Below are 13,914 nucleotides of genomic sequence, written 5' to 3'. Positions count from 1 at the left end.
GGACTAATATGGACCACTTTTGGCATGGTTGTTAAATATCATATACTACCACCACGTACCAAATTTCAAGCAGATCGGATGAATTTTGCTTCTCCAAAAGGCACCGGAGGTCAAATCTGGGGATCGGTTTATATGGGAGCTATATATAATTATGGACTGATAGGAACCAATTCCTGCATGGTTGTTGGATACCATATACTAACATCACGTACCAAATTCCAACCGAATGGGAAGAATTTTGCTCTTCCAAGGGGCTCTGGAGGTCAAATCTGGGGATCGGTTTATATGGGGCCTATATATAATTATGGACCTATATCGACCAATTTTTCCATGGGAGTTTGAGGCCATATATAAACACCACGTACCAAATTTCAACTGAATCAGATGAATTTTGGTCTTCCAAGAGGTTCCGGAGGTCAAATCTGGTGATCGGTTTATATGGGGGCTATATATAATTATGAACCGATGTGGACCAATTTTTGCATGGTTGTTAGAGACCATATACTAACATCACGTACCAAATTTCAGCCGGATCGGATGAAATTTGCTTCTCTTAGAGGCCTCGCAAGCCAAATCGGGGGATCGGTTTATATGGGGGCTATATATAATTATGGACCGATGTGGACCAATTTTTGCATGGTTGTTAGAGACCATATACTTACACCATGTACCAAATTTCAGCCGGATCGGATGAAATTTGCTTCTCTTAGAGGCCTCGCAAGCCAAATCGGGGGATCGGTTTATATGGGGACTATATATAATTATGGACCGATGTGGACCAATTTTTGCATGGTTGTTAGAGACCATATACTGATACCATGTACCAAATTTTAGCCGGATCGGATGAAATTTGCTTCTCTTAGGGGCCTCGCAAGCCAAATCGGGGGATCGGTTTATATGGGGGCTATATATAATTATGGACCGATGTGGACCAATTTTTGCATGGTTGTTAGAGACCATATACTTACACCATGTACCAAATTTCAGCCGGATCGGATGAAATTTGCTTCTCTTAGAGGCCTCGCAAGCCAAATTTTGGGGTCCGTTTATATGGGGGCTATACGTAAAAGTGGACCGATATGGCCCATTTGCAATACCATCCGACCTACATCAATAACAACTACTTGTGCCAAGTTTCAAGTCGATAGCTTGTTTCGTTCGGAAGTTAGCGTGATTTCAACAGACGGACGGACGGACGGACGGACATGCTCAGATCGACTCAGAATTTCACCACGACCCGGAATATATATACTTTATGGGGTCTTAGAGCAATATTTCGATGTGTTACAAACGGAATGACAAAGTTAATATACCCCCCATCCTATGGTGGTGGGTATAAAAAGTGTTGTTCCACCAAGACAACGCACCGTGCCACACGTCATTGATAACGATGGCAAAAATTCATGAATTGGGCTTCGAATTGCTTCCCCACCCACCGTATTCTCCAGATCTGGCCCCCAGCGACTTTTTCTTGTTCTCAGACCTCACAAGGATGCTCGCAGGGAAAAAATTTGGCTGCAATGAAGAGGTGATCGCCGAAACTGAGGCCTGTTTTGAGGCAAAAACGAAGGAGTACTACCAAAATGGTATCAAAAAATTGGAAGGTCGTTATAATCGTTGTATCGCTCTTGAAGGGAACTATGTAGAACTTATCAGCCAACCTAACAAAACTGTTGCTTTCAAAGAGAAAATTCAACTCCACAATAAACGGACGCATTACCGCATGGTATGTAACTCAACCTTAAGCCTAGTACTAAGATCACATTTTCCCACGAAAAACTGTTATACTCCATACAAAAAACGTTTGCGCGGAATAAATGCGAAATCTTTGTTTTGAACATTTTCAAACACATATTTATACAACCCTGGATTCTTCACACGAAAAAATAGGCAGGCATATTAAAGGGTGATACGGTCAACATTTGGTCAAGGGAAAACTCGTGTAAATCGGTGAAATCGTTTATTTAAAAAATCAAGTTAAATTTCTTTTTCAAGTTCAATTAGTATAAAATTCAGGAAAAATATTCACTTAGGCTTTCGCTTTTCCAAATCCGAATTGCCGGGCCTCACGCTTGACACCTGCCATCACACGCAGAGAAGGAATATGATCACCTCAACCATGTTTCGAGAGCAAAATGTTATTTTTGGACGGTGACCATGTAACATTTTTGTCGCAACAATTTTATTTTCTCGGCAAACATATACATGGTTGCCGAAGTCAGACATATGCTTTTTGAGAAAATAACATGGTTGCGGCAAACATGTTACATGTTCTCCGTCCAAAAATAACATTTTACTCTCGAAACATGGTTGAGCTGATCATATTCCTTCTCTGGGTGCAGATTTTGTACAGCCACCTTGTCCACCTTCTTCGCCGCAGAAAGCCAGTTTGCCTTGAACTGCTGCTCGTCCTTAGCAGTTTTTTTGGTCTTCTTTAGGTTCCGCTTGTATTTCTCAATTGGGCGGAGCTCTGGCGTGTTGGGAGGGTTCTTGTCCTTGGTAACCACCTGCACGTTGTTGGCGGCGTACCACTCCATGGCCTTTTTACCGTAATGGCAAGATGCCAAATCCGGCCAAAACAGTACGGAACAACCGTGTTTCTTCAGGAAAGGCAGCAGACGTTTATTCAAACACTCTTTCACGTAAATTTCTTGGTTGACAGTCCCGGAAGCTATGAAAATGCTGCTTTTCAAGCCACAGGTACAGATGGCTTGCCAAATCAGATATTTCTTTGCGAACTTTGACAGTTTTATGTGCTTGAAAATATCTGCTACCTTTCCCCTTCCTTTTGCCGTATAAAACTCCTGTTCCGGAAGCTGCTTGTTGTCGGCTTTGACGTAGGTTTCGTCTTCCATTACCACGCAGTCAAACTTCGTCAGCATCGTCGTGTACAGCCTCCGGGATCGTGCTTTGGCCGTCGTATTTTGTTTATCATCGCGATTTGGAGTCACTCCATTCTTGTAAGCCGATAGTCTGGCTCGTTTTTTGGCTCGATGTACGGTTGTAGACGATACACCCAGCTTATTTGCGGCATCTCGGAGAGAGAGGTTAGGGTTTCGCTTGAAACTACTGGCAACTCTCTTTGTCGTCTCAGCGGCGTCGACAAACGTTCCCCAAACACTTTAATTACATTTGTAACGGTTGATTTGGCAACTTTTAGCGATTTTGCCAGCTTTACGTGCGAGTAGCTCGGATTTTCGCGATGCGCGAGCAAAATTTTGATGCGCTGCTCTTCTTGCTTTTAGGGCATTTTGACATCTGAAGAGTGAATTCCAAAATCAAAATAGGAGCAACATTCTACACACACACACCTTCAAAATGAGGGGTATTCAGGTTTTTTAAATGCAAAATTGAAAGAAATACGTCAAGTTTATATTGACCAAATTTTGACCGTATCACCCTTTATTTCGCAAAAATAAATTAACATCCTTGGGTTTGAGACCCTATTCACGGAGATAGATGAACATATTCGTTTTTCGCAGAAACGAACTTAGTACTAAGCATTAAGGGGGATTGACTCCCTTTTTGTTGGTAACATTTGATTTTGATAAGAAATACAGATATACCATGTTTGGAGATATTAGAATGATTGTAAATAATTTTTGCCACAAATTTTCATTTTCCGCCCATAGTGCAATGCTTGAAAAGTCGATTAGAACCGTCGCATAAAGGCCGGTATGCACCTCTAGCGAAATTTTCGGTAGAAAAAATTCATTTCATTTTCCGCCCATAGTGCAATGCTTGAAAAGTCGATTAGAACCGTCGCATAAAGGCCGGTATGCACCTCTAGCGAAATTTTCGGTAGAAAAAATTTATTTAAGTCTACAACAAAAAACAGGGTTGTGTACACAAATTTTAAACCAGCTAATCGCTTTTAAAAATTGTTAATATATGTTCCAAATATTCCTCAAATAAATTGTTTATTATTTACAGACCTTTTAAAATTTTTACGCACACAATGATTGTAATAAATTAAATGTTTGCTACCAAAATATGCTTTTGACAACCCCGTTATTTTCATTAGAGGCGCGTACCAGCTTACGAAATTGAACGCTACCGAAAATTTCGTTGGCATAAATAGCAATGCATTTCTTATGGGAATGAAATTTTTCGCTAGAGGTGCATACCGGCCTTAAGCTATAAAACTAAACATTCGTCATCAAAGAAGCTCGATGCTTGGTACCATATGCATTATTTGTGAAAAAATTAATACCGTATGGCCTCTGTAAGCTCAACTCCAATTTTTTGGTTGCTTGAATAGCATTATTCCCTTTTATCTACAAAAATTGCAAAATATAGCAACTTTCTCAATTTTCACAAATTATTGAATTCCCAATGTGATTGGTAGCACTGGAGATGGACAACTGCAACGCCATCTATTGACACAATCCGAAAAGACTTTTCAGTCCATGTCATGCACTGGCATTTGAAATGTTTACTGTATGTTTCAAAATGATTTATTTATTTATTTTACATTTCAAAATTGAAATTCAAAATTACAATGCTTCAACGTCATTTTTGTCTACGTTTACCGTCCTTTGCCGTCCGTTTCGGTTTATGCTATGCCCATAATTTACCGTAAGTATTAATGACAAACGGTGTCCACGTTATTATTAGTCAATAACTTTTGTGCAAATGCAGTCATGATCCCACTGGACTTTTGGAGAAAGGACGAGCCGAAGAAAATATCTATTTTCGCAAAAAGGTAGAAATTCCCATTAAAGTTTTTAGGATAATGTTTTCCAACCCCATTCTATTGTTTCAGGAACGGGAAGAATTACTTAGAATGCGTCGGAAATTGGATCGATTAGAGAGAACCCAACAACAGCTGGAAGACAAATTGGAAAAAGCCCAGGAGATTATTGACGAATTAAAAGAATCGAAAGACAAAGAAAATAATACAACCTTCAAGAATTCCAAGTGAGATTGAATAAAATTCAAGCTGTAGTTGTGGAAGATGATTATTGAATATTATATTTTACCTTATATATTTGGAGTGTATTTCTTCATCATTTTATGAACTTTAGAAAGAAACACGTTTCCAATATTTACAATATATTCTTGTGGACTATTTTATGCAGTTGTTACACGCAAAGAAAAAACAAAACATGTATCGAAAACTTTCTTCTTATTATTAGAATTCTTTTGAATTCCATCCAAAATGTCAAACTTTTTTTGTTAAAAAAATGTTCATTTTTGCAATAAAAAAATCACAGCTCATTTCGTTTATATCAAGCACTGTCCTTTTCGGTCTTTAATAAGACAAATTTTGATGTTGCATATTAAAAAAAAAAATAATGTTGTAGTATGTAAAGCCGAACATCTTTTCGAAATCATGCGAACAGTTTTGGAATATATATTTATATATGAAATTTCATTATTTTCATTTCCAAAAGTTGTATTTTTAAGAAAATAACCAATTAAAGGTATGCTTCTGATAAATAAAGTTTTTATACCCTCCACCATAGGATGGGGGTATATTAACTTTGTCATTCCGTTTGTAACACATCGAAATATTGCTCTAAGACCCCATAAAGTATATATATTCTAGGTCGTGGTGAAATTCTGAGTCGATCTAAGCATGTCCGTCCGTCCGTCCGTCTGTCCGTCTGTCCGTCTGTCCGGCTGTCCGTCCGTCTGTGGAAATCACGCTAACTTCCGAACGAAACAAGCTATCGACTTGAAACTTGGCACAAGTAGTTGTTATTGATGTAGGTCGGATGGTATTGAAAATGGGCCATATCGGACCACGTTTACGTATAGCCCCCATATAAACCGATCCCCAAATTTGGCTTGGGGAGCCTCCCGGAGCAGCAAAATTCATCCGATCCGGTTGAAATTTGGTACGTGGTCTTAGTATACGGTCTCTAACAACCACGCAAAAATTGGTCCATATCGGTCCATAATTATATATAGCCCCCATATAAACCGATCCCCAGATTTGACCTCCGGAGCCTCTTGGAGGGGCAAAATTCATCCGATCCGATTGAAATTTGGTACCTGATGTTAGTATATGGTCTCTAACAACCATGCGAAAATTGGTCCATATCGGTCCATAATTATATATAGCCCCCATATAAACCGATCCCCAGATTTGACCTCCGGAGACTTTTGGAGGGGCAAAATTCATCGGATCCGGTTGAAATTTGGTACCTGATGTTAGTATACGGCCTCTAACAACCATGCAAAAATTGGTCCATATCGGTCCATAATTATATATAGCTCCCATATAAACCGATCCCCAGATTTGACCACCGGAGCCTCTTGGAGGAGCAAAATTCTTCCGATCCGGTTGAAATTTAGTACGTGGTCTTAGTATACGGTTTTTAACAACCATGCAAAAATTGGTCCATATCGGTCCATAATTATATATAGCCCCCATATAAACCGATCCCCAGATTTGACCTCCGGAGCCTCTTGGAGGGGCAAAATTCATCCGATCCGATTGAAATTTGGTACCTGATGTTAGTATATGGTCTCTAACAACCATGCGAAAATTGGTCCATATCGGTCCATAATTATATATAGCCCCCATATAAACCGATCCCCAGATTTGACCTCCGGAGACTTTTGGAGGGGCAAAATTCATCGGATCCGGTTGAAATTTGGTACCTGATGTTAGTATACGGCCTCTAACAACCATGCAAAAATTGGTCCATATCGGTCCATAATTATATATAGCTCCCATATAAACCGATCCCCAGATTTGACCTCCGGAGACTTTTGGAGGGGCAAAATTCATCGGATCCGGTTGAAATTTGGTACCTGATGTTAGTATACGGCCTCTAACAACCATGCAAAAATTGGTCCATATCGGTCCATAATTATATATAGCTCCCATATAAACCGATCCCCAGATTTGACCACCGGAGCCTCTTGGAGGAGCAAAATTCTTCCGATCCGGTTGAAATTTAGTACGTGGTCTTAGTATACGGTTTTTAACAACCATGCAAAAATTGGTCCATATCGGTCCATAATTATATATAGCTCCCATATAAACCGATCCCCAGATTTGAACTCCGGAGCCTCTTGGAGGAGCAAAATTCATCCGATCCAATTGAAATTTAGTACGTGGTGTTAGTATATAGTCTCTAACAACCATGCAAAAATTGGTCCATATCGGTTCATAATTATATATAGCTCCCATATAAACCGATCCCCAGATTTGACCTCAGGAGCCTCTTGGAGGAGCGAAATTCATCCGATCCAGTTGAAATTTGGTACATGGTGTTAGTATATGGTATCTAACAACCATGCAAAAATTGGTCCATATCGGTCCATAATTATATATAGCAAAAGTCATCCGATGCGGTTGAAATTTGGTCCATTTTGTCAATATATGGCCTCTAACAGCCATGTAAAAATTGGTCCATATCGGTCTTTAGTTATATATTGCCGATGACTTATTACACAAAAATTGGTCCATATCGCCAAAAATAATCTACCAAAACTTTATTTCCATAGAAAATTTTGTCAAATTTTATTACTATAGAAAGTTTTGTCAAAATTTCATTTCTATAGAAAGTTTTGTCAAAAGTTTATTTCTATACAAATGTTTGTCAAAATTTTATTTCCATAGAAAATTTTGTCAAAATTTTATTTCTATAGAAAATTTTGTAATCTACCAAAACTTTATTTCCATAGAAAATTTTGTCAAATTTTATTACTATAGAAAGTTTTATTAAAATTTCATTTCTATAGAATGTTTTGTCAAAAGTTTATTTCTATAGAAATGTTTGTCAAAAATTTATTTCTGTAGAAAATTTTGTAAAAAATTTATTTCTGTAGAAAATTTTGTCAACATTTTATTTCTATACAAAATTTTGTCAAAATTTCATTTCTATACAAAATTTTGTCAACATTTTATTTCTATAGAAATTTTTGTCAAAATTGTATTGCTATAGAAAATTTTGTCAACATTTTACTTCCATAGAATATTTTGTCAACATTTTATTTCTATAGAAAATTTTGTCAAGTTTTTATTTCTATAGAAAATTTTGTCAAATTTTTATTTCTATAGAAAATTTTGTCAAAATTTTATTTCTATAGAAAATTTTGTCAAGGTTTCATTTCTATAGAAAATTTTGTCAAAATTTTATTTCTATAGAAAATTTTGTCAAACTAGATTATCGCCTTTATTTAATCGCTTTTTTTTTTGTTTAATATATACCCCGTATGGGCTAACTTACAATTTAGAAGACAGTGTTAAAAAGTTTTACGATACCTTGCCATCGGCAAGTGTTATCGCAACCCAAGTAATTCGATTGTGGATGACAGCCTTTAGTAGAAGTTCCTACGCAATCCATGGTGGAGGGTACATAAGATTCGGCCTGGCCGAACTTACGGCCGTATATACTTGTTTTTATATTGACTCGTGGGCGCCTAAAATTATGCTCTATAAATTTAACCGATTGATGGCTAGAGCGATAATTGTCTGTTGATCGCAATAGCAGCTACGTAACCCAGTAGATAGTGTGTTGGCTTACAAACTGTATAGTCCTCGGTTAGATTCTCCATCCAGACGAAAGGTAAAATTTAAAAAATTTATAAAATCAAATAATTTCTTCTACATTATTTGTATTACAGAAAAGTGTGCTAAGAACTAAATAGACCTCGCCCAAAAATAACGTTTTGCTCCAGGAGGTGTTCACATTCCTTTTCTGGGTGCAAGATTAGGAAATCGTGCAGGAAGCTCTTTAACAAAGCAAAGTCCACCAGAGCTCCTGTGGATTGGGACGCTTACAAGAAGAATCTGCGAGGATACAAGCGAGAACTGAGAAAGGCTCAGCATAACTCTTGGAATGATTACTGCAACAGCATTGAGAATACGTCCGAGGCTTCCAGACTACGGAAGGTGCTAGCATCCACGAGCTTCGCTCCAGGTTTCATTAAAACATCGGAGGGCAATTGGACAACGTCCAGTGAGGAGACTCTGGAGGTACTATTGTACACACATTTTCCCGGAAATCAGACGGTTGAACCATGCACTGGCGGTGCCACAGTGGCTCAGCGGTCGTTTCCTATCGAGGAAATTGTATCAGAATCTAGATAAAATGGGCGTTAAATAGCTTTGGATCATTCAAATCCCCCGGACCTGATGGAATTACTCCGGCGTAGTTACAAGCGGTGGCTGACAGAATTATTCCCTGGTTGTCGGCGATATATATAGGATGTATCAACTTAGCATATATTCCACGACAGTGGAGAGAATCAAAAGTCGTTTTCATACCTAAAGCGGAAAAAGCCTCTCACTCGAATGCGAAGGATTTCCGACCAATCAGCTTATCATCATTCCTACTTAAGACTCTGGAGATGATGATAGATATTTATCTTAGAACTAGCGTCGATTCAAGTTTGCTCTCGAAACGACAACATGCATACTCGAAGGGCAGGTCTACTGAGACCGCATTACATGAACTAGTCAGCTTTATTGAAAGCTCACTATCTGTCAAAGAATACACAATCGTGGTGTTTCTAGACATCGAAGGGGCGTTCAATAACGTCCATCCGAGCTCGATATTAAATGGACTGACAACTCTGAATGTTGATCCAGGTATACTTAGGCTGTTAGACGAACTTCTAAGGAAGAGACGCACTTCAGCCACACTAGGACAAGCAAACATACAAAGGTATGTGAACAGAGGCACTCCTCAAGGAGGAGTTCTATCACCTCTTCTTTGGAATGTTGCTATAAACGACCTTCTGGTTTCCCTAGAAAAAGAAAGGATACAAGTGGTGGCATACGCAAATGATGTGGCGCTAGCAGTCAGGGGAAAATTCCCATCAACAGTTAGAGATATTATACAGAGAGCCCTCCGGATGACTGAGAAATGGGCGAAAGATAATGGTCTTGGGGTAAATCCTGCAAAGACAGAACTAGTCATGTACTGCAAAGATCGCAAAACTCCCACGGTTAGGCCCATTTCCTTAGGGGGTATTGAAATTCCCTTTAGTGAGTGTGCAAAATACCTTGGCGTTATTTTGTGTGTCTCAGGTGCATTCAGCAAGACAGGAACAGAATCCCTTAATGTCATGCTGCATCTATTGCCTTTAGACATTTTGGCCAAACAGTCAGCTGCAACAACGGCTGTGCGGTTGCGCGAGCTATCGCTGTGGTCGGAAAAAAGTTACGGTCACAGTTCGGTCCTCAAAATAATGCCCGATGTGCCTAACGTAGTGGATTACACTTTGGCGAGACCACTTTTCGACAAAAAGTTTGAGACTAATTCCCAACAGTGAGGCGTGGTGTACACGGACCCAGTGGAATAAAAGATATATAGATTTCTACACTGATGGCTCCAAATTGGATGGCCTAGTGGGTTTCGGAGTATATTCTAAAGATCTCGAACTTCGAATAGCGAAAAGATTACCTGATCCCTGTAGTTTTTTTCAGGCTGAAATATTAGCAATAAGAAAAGTGGTGAATTGGCTGAGAAGTAATGCTCCAAGCAATATTGGCATTAATATATACTCAGACAGTCAACCTGCAATAAAATCCTTGGACTCTGTGTTCCTCAACTCGAAAACGGCCATCGACTGCTGCAAATCTCTCAATGAGATGGCTGAGCAGCACAATATTACCTAATATGGGTGCCTGGCCACAGGAACATACCGGGGAACTGCGAAGCAGATGAGCTAGCAAGGCTAGGTACTACCTTACATATTCCAGGGGAACTAGAATCTGTTGGTATGCCTCTGGCTACCTGCAAGCTCTTACAGCGTGAGAAGGCTGCCATGATGGCAAATTTTTTTTTTTTTTTTTCATATTTATTAATGCCTTTTATCTTAATTCGATATTTACATTATTCTTAGTGTTTGTTATTTCCTTTTCTACATCCATGGTGCTCACCCAGTGGTGAGACCATTCATACTATGAATATTATACATTTTTGTTAAATAGTTATTGTAATATTAAGTCTTGTGGTGCTCTCCTCTTTAGCCTTGTAAATGTCTCCCGGTTTGCCATCAATTCTGATGCTAGTGGATTCGGATGAGTTTCGATTCTTAATTTGTAGTTGTTCAGATGTGTCAGTATTTCTTCCTGGATTGTTTTAATATTCAACTCCTTGTGCAGACGTGTGTTCGTTATATAATATGGTGCCCTAGCGATTTTACGCAAAGTTTTTGATTGGAATTGTTGTAGTATTTTGATTGTTGTATTGGAAGCTGTTCCCCACAATTGGATGCCGTATGTCCAAATAGGTTTGATTATGCATTTGTAAATGAGCAATTTATTTTCAAGGGACAATTTAGAATTAGACCCAATCAGGTAATTCATTTTGTTCACTTGCAAGTCGACAGCTTTTCTCTTAATTTTAATGTGGTGTTTCCAATTTAGTTTATTATCAAGATACAAACCAAGGTACTTTGCCTCAGTTTCTTGCGGAAGTACTATTTGGTTCATCTGTACTGAGGGACAGCTCCCTTGTTTAAGAGTAAAAGTAATATGGGTCGATTTGGATTCATTTGCTTTTATACGCCACAATTTTAACCAGCTACACAGTTCATTCAAATAGTTTTGTAGCAAGTCGCTTGCTTTGTTAGCATTTTTGTGGACTGCTAGTACTGCTGTATCATCAGCAAATGTTCCAATAACTGCAGTTTTCGATTGAGGAAGGTCAGATGTAAAGAGTATATACAGAATTGGCCCCATAACACTGCCTTGGGGCACGCCAGCTCTTATAATTTTTGTACTGCTAATGTCATTCCCTTCACGGACATAGAACATCCTGCTTTGGAGGTATGATTTTATAAATAAATAATAGTTTATTGGCAGTAGTTTTTTCAGCTTGTATAGTAAACCGTCATGCCACACTTTGTCAAAAGCTTGTGAAATATCTAAGAATGCCGAGGTGCAATATTGTTTGTTTTCGAATGCAGAGTGAATTGTTTCTACTAAACGATGTATTTGTTCAATAGTTCCATGATTCTTTCTAAATCCGAATTGGTGACTTGGTATGAGGTTTTTTGCCTCAATAAGAGGCATTAGCCTCTTCAAAAAAAGAGATTCCAAGACTTTAGAAAGTATAGGAAGTAAGCTGATGGGTCGATATGATTTAACTTGGTCAGCTGGTTTACCTGGTTTTAGTATCATAGTGATTTGCGCTACTTTCCATTGGGGTGGAATAAAGTTGCGGGATAAGCAAGCATTAAATATAAAGGTGATGCAGTCCGTGCCTTCTTTTGGCAGTTCCTTTAGTATTTTAGGGGTTATTAAATCATATCCAGGAGCTTTTGCAGTTTTCAAAGATTTTAGTGCTTCAATTACTTCAGTTTTTGTAAATTTTTTAATTGGCAAGTCAAGCTGATGAGGTTGGTTCAGAAATGTGTTAATATACTGTGGCGTTTCATCATCATTGTGAGGTGTGAAAACATCGTATAAGTGTTTGGCGAATGTAGATGCTTTTTCTTTATTACTCTTTGTCCACGAATTATCAGATTTTCGAATGGGATTATTGATTTTTGATTGAGATTTTATCTTCTTTGTAATTTTCCACAAAGAGTAATCAGTGTGTATTGTTGGACCTAATTTCAAAATTTCTCTCTCTACCTCTTGCTCTCTTTCACTTTTGAGTATCCTTTGAAGCTCGGATGTAGCTTTATTGAGTTTACGTTTGTCCTCTGGTGACTTAGTTATTTGCCACCTTTTTTTGGCTTTTCTTTTTTCGATTAATCTACTCTTCACTAAATTGGAAACTGTTGGAGGATTGTCAAAACTTTTTTTTGGAGTTGAATTCCATGCAGCTTTCTGAATTACCTCTACTAAGTGTTCGACACTTTTAGTAATATCATATTCAGTTTTAAGTGACAATTTCTGGTTTAATGTGTTAGTGATCAGGTATCTAAAATAATGCCAGTTAGTTTTTTTATTATGGAGCTTACATGTTTGTTCCTGAGGGATATGCTGTGAGTGCAAGGTTAGGTGGACTGGTGAATGATCGGACGATAAATCATGACTGGTAATACATTTTTCAGAATTCATTGGTATACCACTTGAAATACAGAAATCTATAAGATCAGGGGTTTTGTTTAAATCAGTGGGCCAGTAAGTAGGGGAATTTGGTGATATGACTCTTAGATTGAGACCTTTTATAGCTAAGTAAAGCTGCCTCCCTTTTGGCGTCGTGAGGCGTGAACCCCATGTGGTGTGCTTAGCGTTATAGTCCCCGCATGCTACAAATTTGCTTCCAAGAGTTCTAAAGAAATTAACATATTCATCTTTTTTTATGTTATGTCTAGGAGGGCTATATATTGCTGACACAGTTAAAGGACCTTTCAGAGTTTCCACAGTAACATTTGCTGCCTGTATTTCTGCTGTGCAGTAATGAATTCCCTGGTGATGTTTCAATGTCTCTTTTATAAGTATTGCAGATCCACCACGCGCATTTCCCGATGGGTGATTGACATAATAAAAGTGATATTTTGGAATGTGAAAATGATGTTTTTGCGTGAAATGTGTCTCTGATATTAGAAAAATATCAATTTGATTACATATAAGAAACTTTTCTATTTCTAAGGTATGTTGAGCAAGACCATTTGCATTCCAAAATACTATCTTAAGATACTCCATCTTTACAAGTGCGTTAACTTGGAGGCGATGTTCATAATTAGATTTGATAACTGTTGCATAATATTGTTTAGATTACCAAGCATTGAATGTAATTCAGAAAGCTGCGACGATGTCTGTTGGTGTTGTGGATTTTGTGTTTCTTGCTCATTGGTGTGCTGACTGACGTGATCGGAGGTTGCACGCTTAGCAGCATTTGAGTATGAGATAGTATCTCTAACTGGCAAGGAGTTTGTTTTATTTTGGGTGTCAGAATTTTGGCGCTCACTAATTGGTCTAAGAGACGGATAATGTTTAGTGTATATCTGTTTGTAGATAGAGCATGATGGCAAATGTTCGATGGGAGA

At 38.3% G+C, this 13,914-nt stretch overlaps 1 protein-coding gene across 1 annotated transcript; it reads left to right on the top strand.

Annotated features, from left to right (window-relative positions):
* The first annotated feature begins 4,439 nt into the window (after window positions 1–4,439).
* LOC142240507 (uncharacterized) lies at window positions 4,440–5,054 on the top strand. The gene is made up of 3 exons (XM_075312203.1): window positions 4,440–4,578; window positions 4,642–4,705; window positions 4,766–5,054. The coding sequence occupies exons 1-3, from the start codon at window positions 4,502–4,504 to the stop codon at window positions 4,922–4,924; spliced, it is 300 nt and encodes a 99-aa protein (XP_075168318.1). The 5' UTR covers window positions 4,440–4,501; the 3' UTR covers window positions 4,925–5,054.
* The last annotated feature ends 8,860 nt before the right edge of the window (window positions 5,055–13,914 follow it).

This window comes from Haematobia irritans, chromosome 5 (assembly GCF_050003625.1).
Source record: "Haematobia irritans isolate KBUSLIRL chromosome 5, ASM5000362v1, whole genome shotgun sequence".
Lineage (NCBI taxonomy): Eukaryota > Metazoa > Arthropoda > Insecta > Diptera > Muscidae > Haematobia > Haematobia irritans.
The sequence above is the reverse complement of the archived record's forward strand: the minus strand, read 5'-3'. Positions and strand labels throughout refer to the sequence as shown.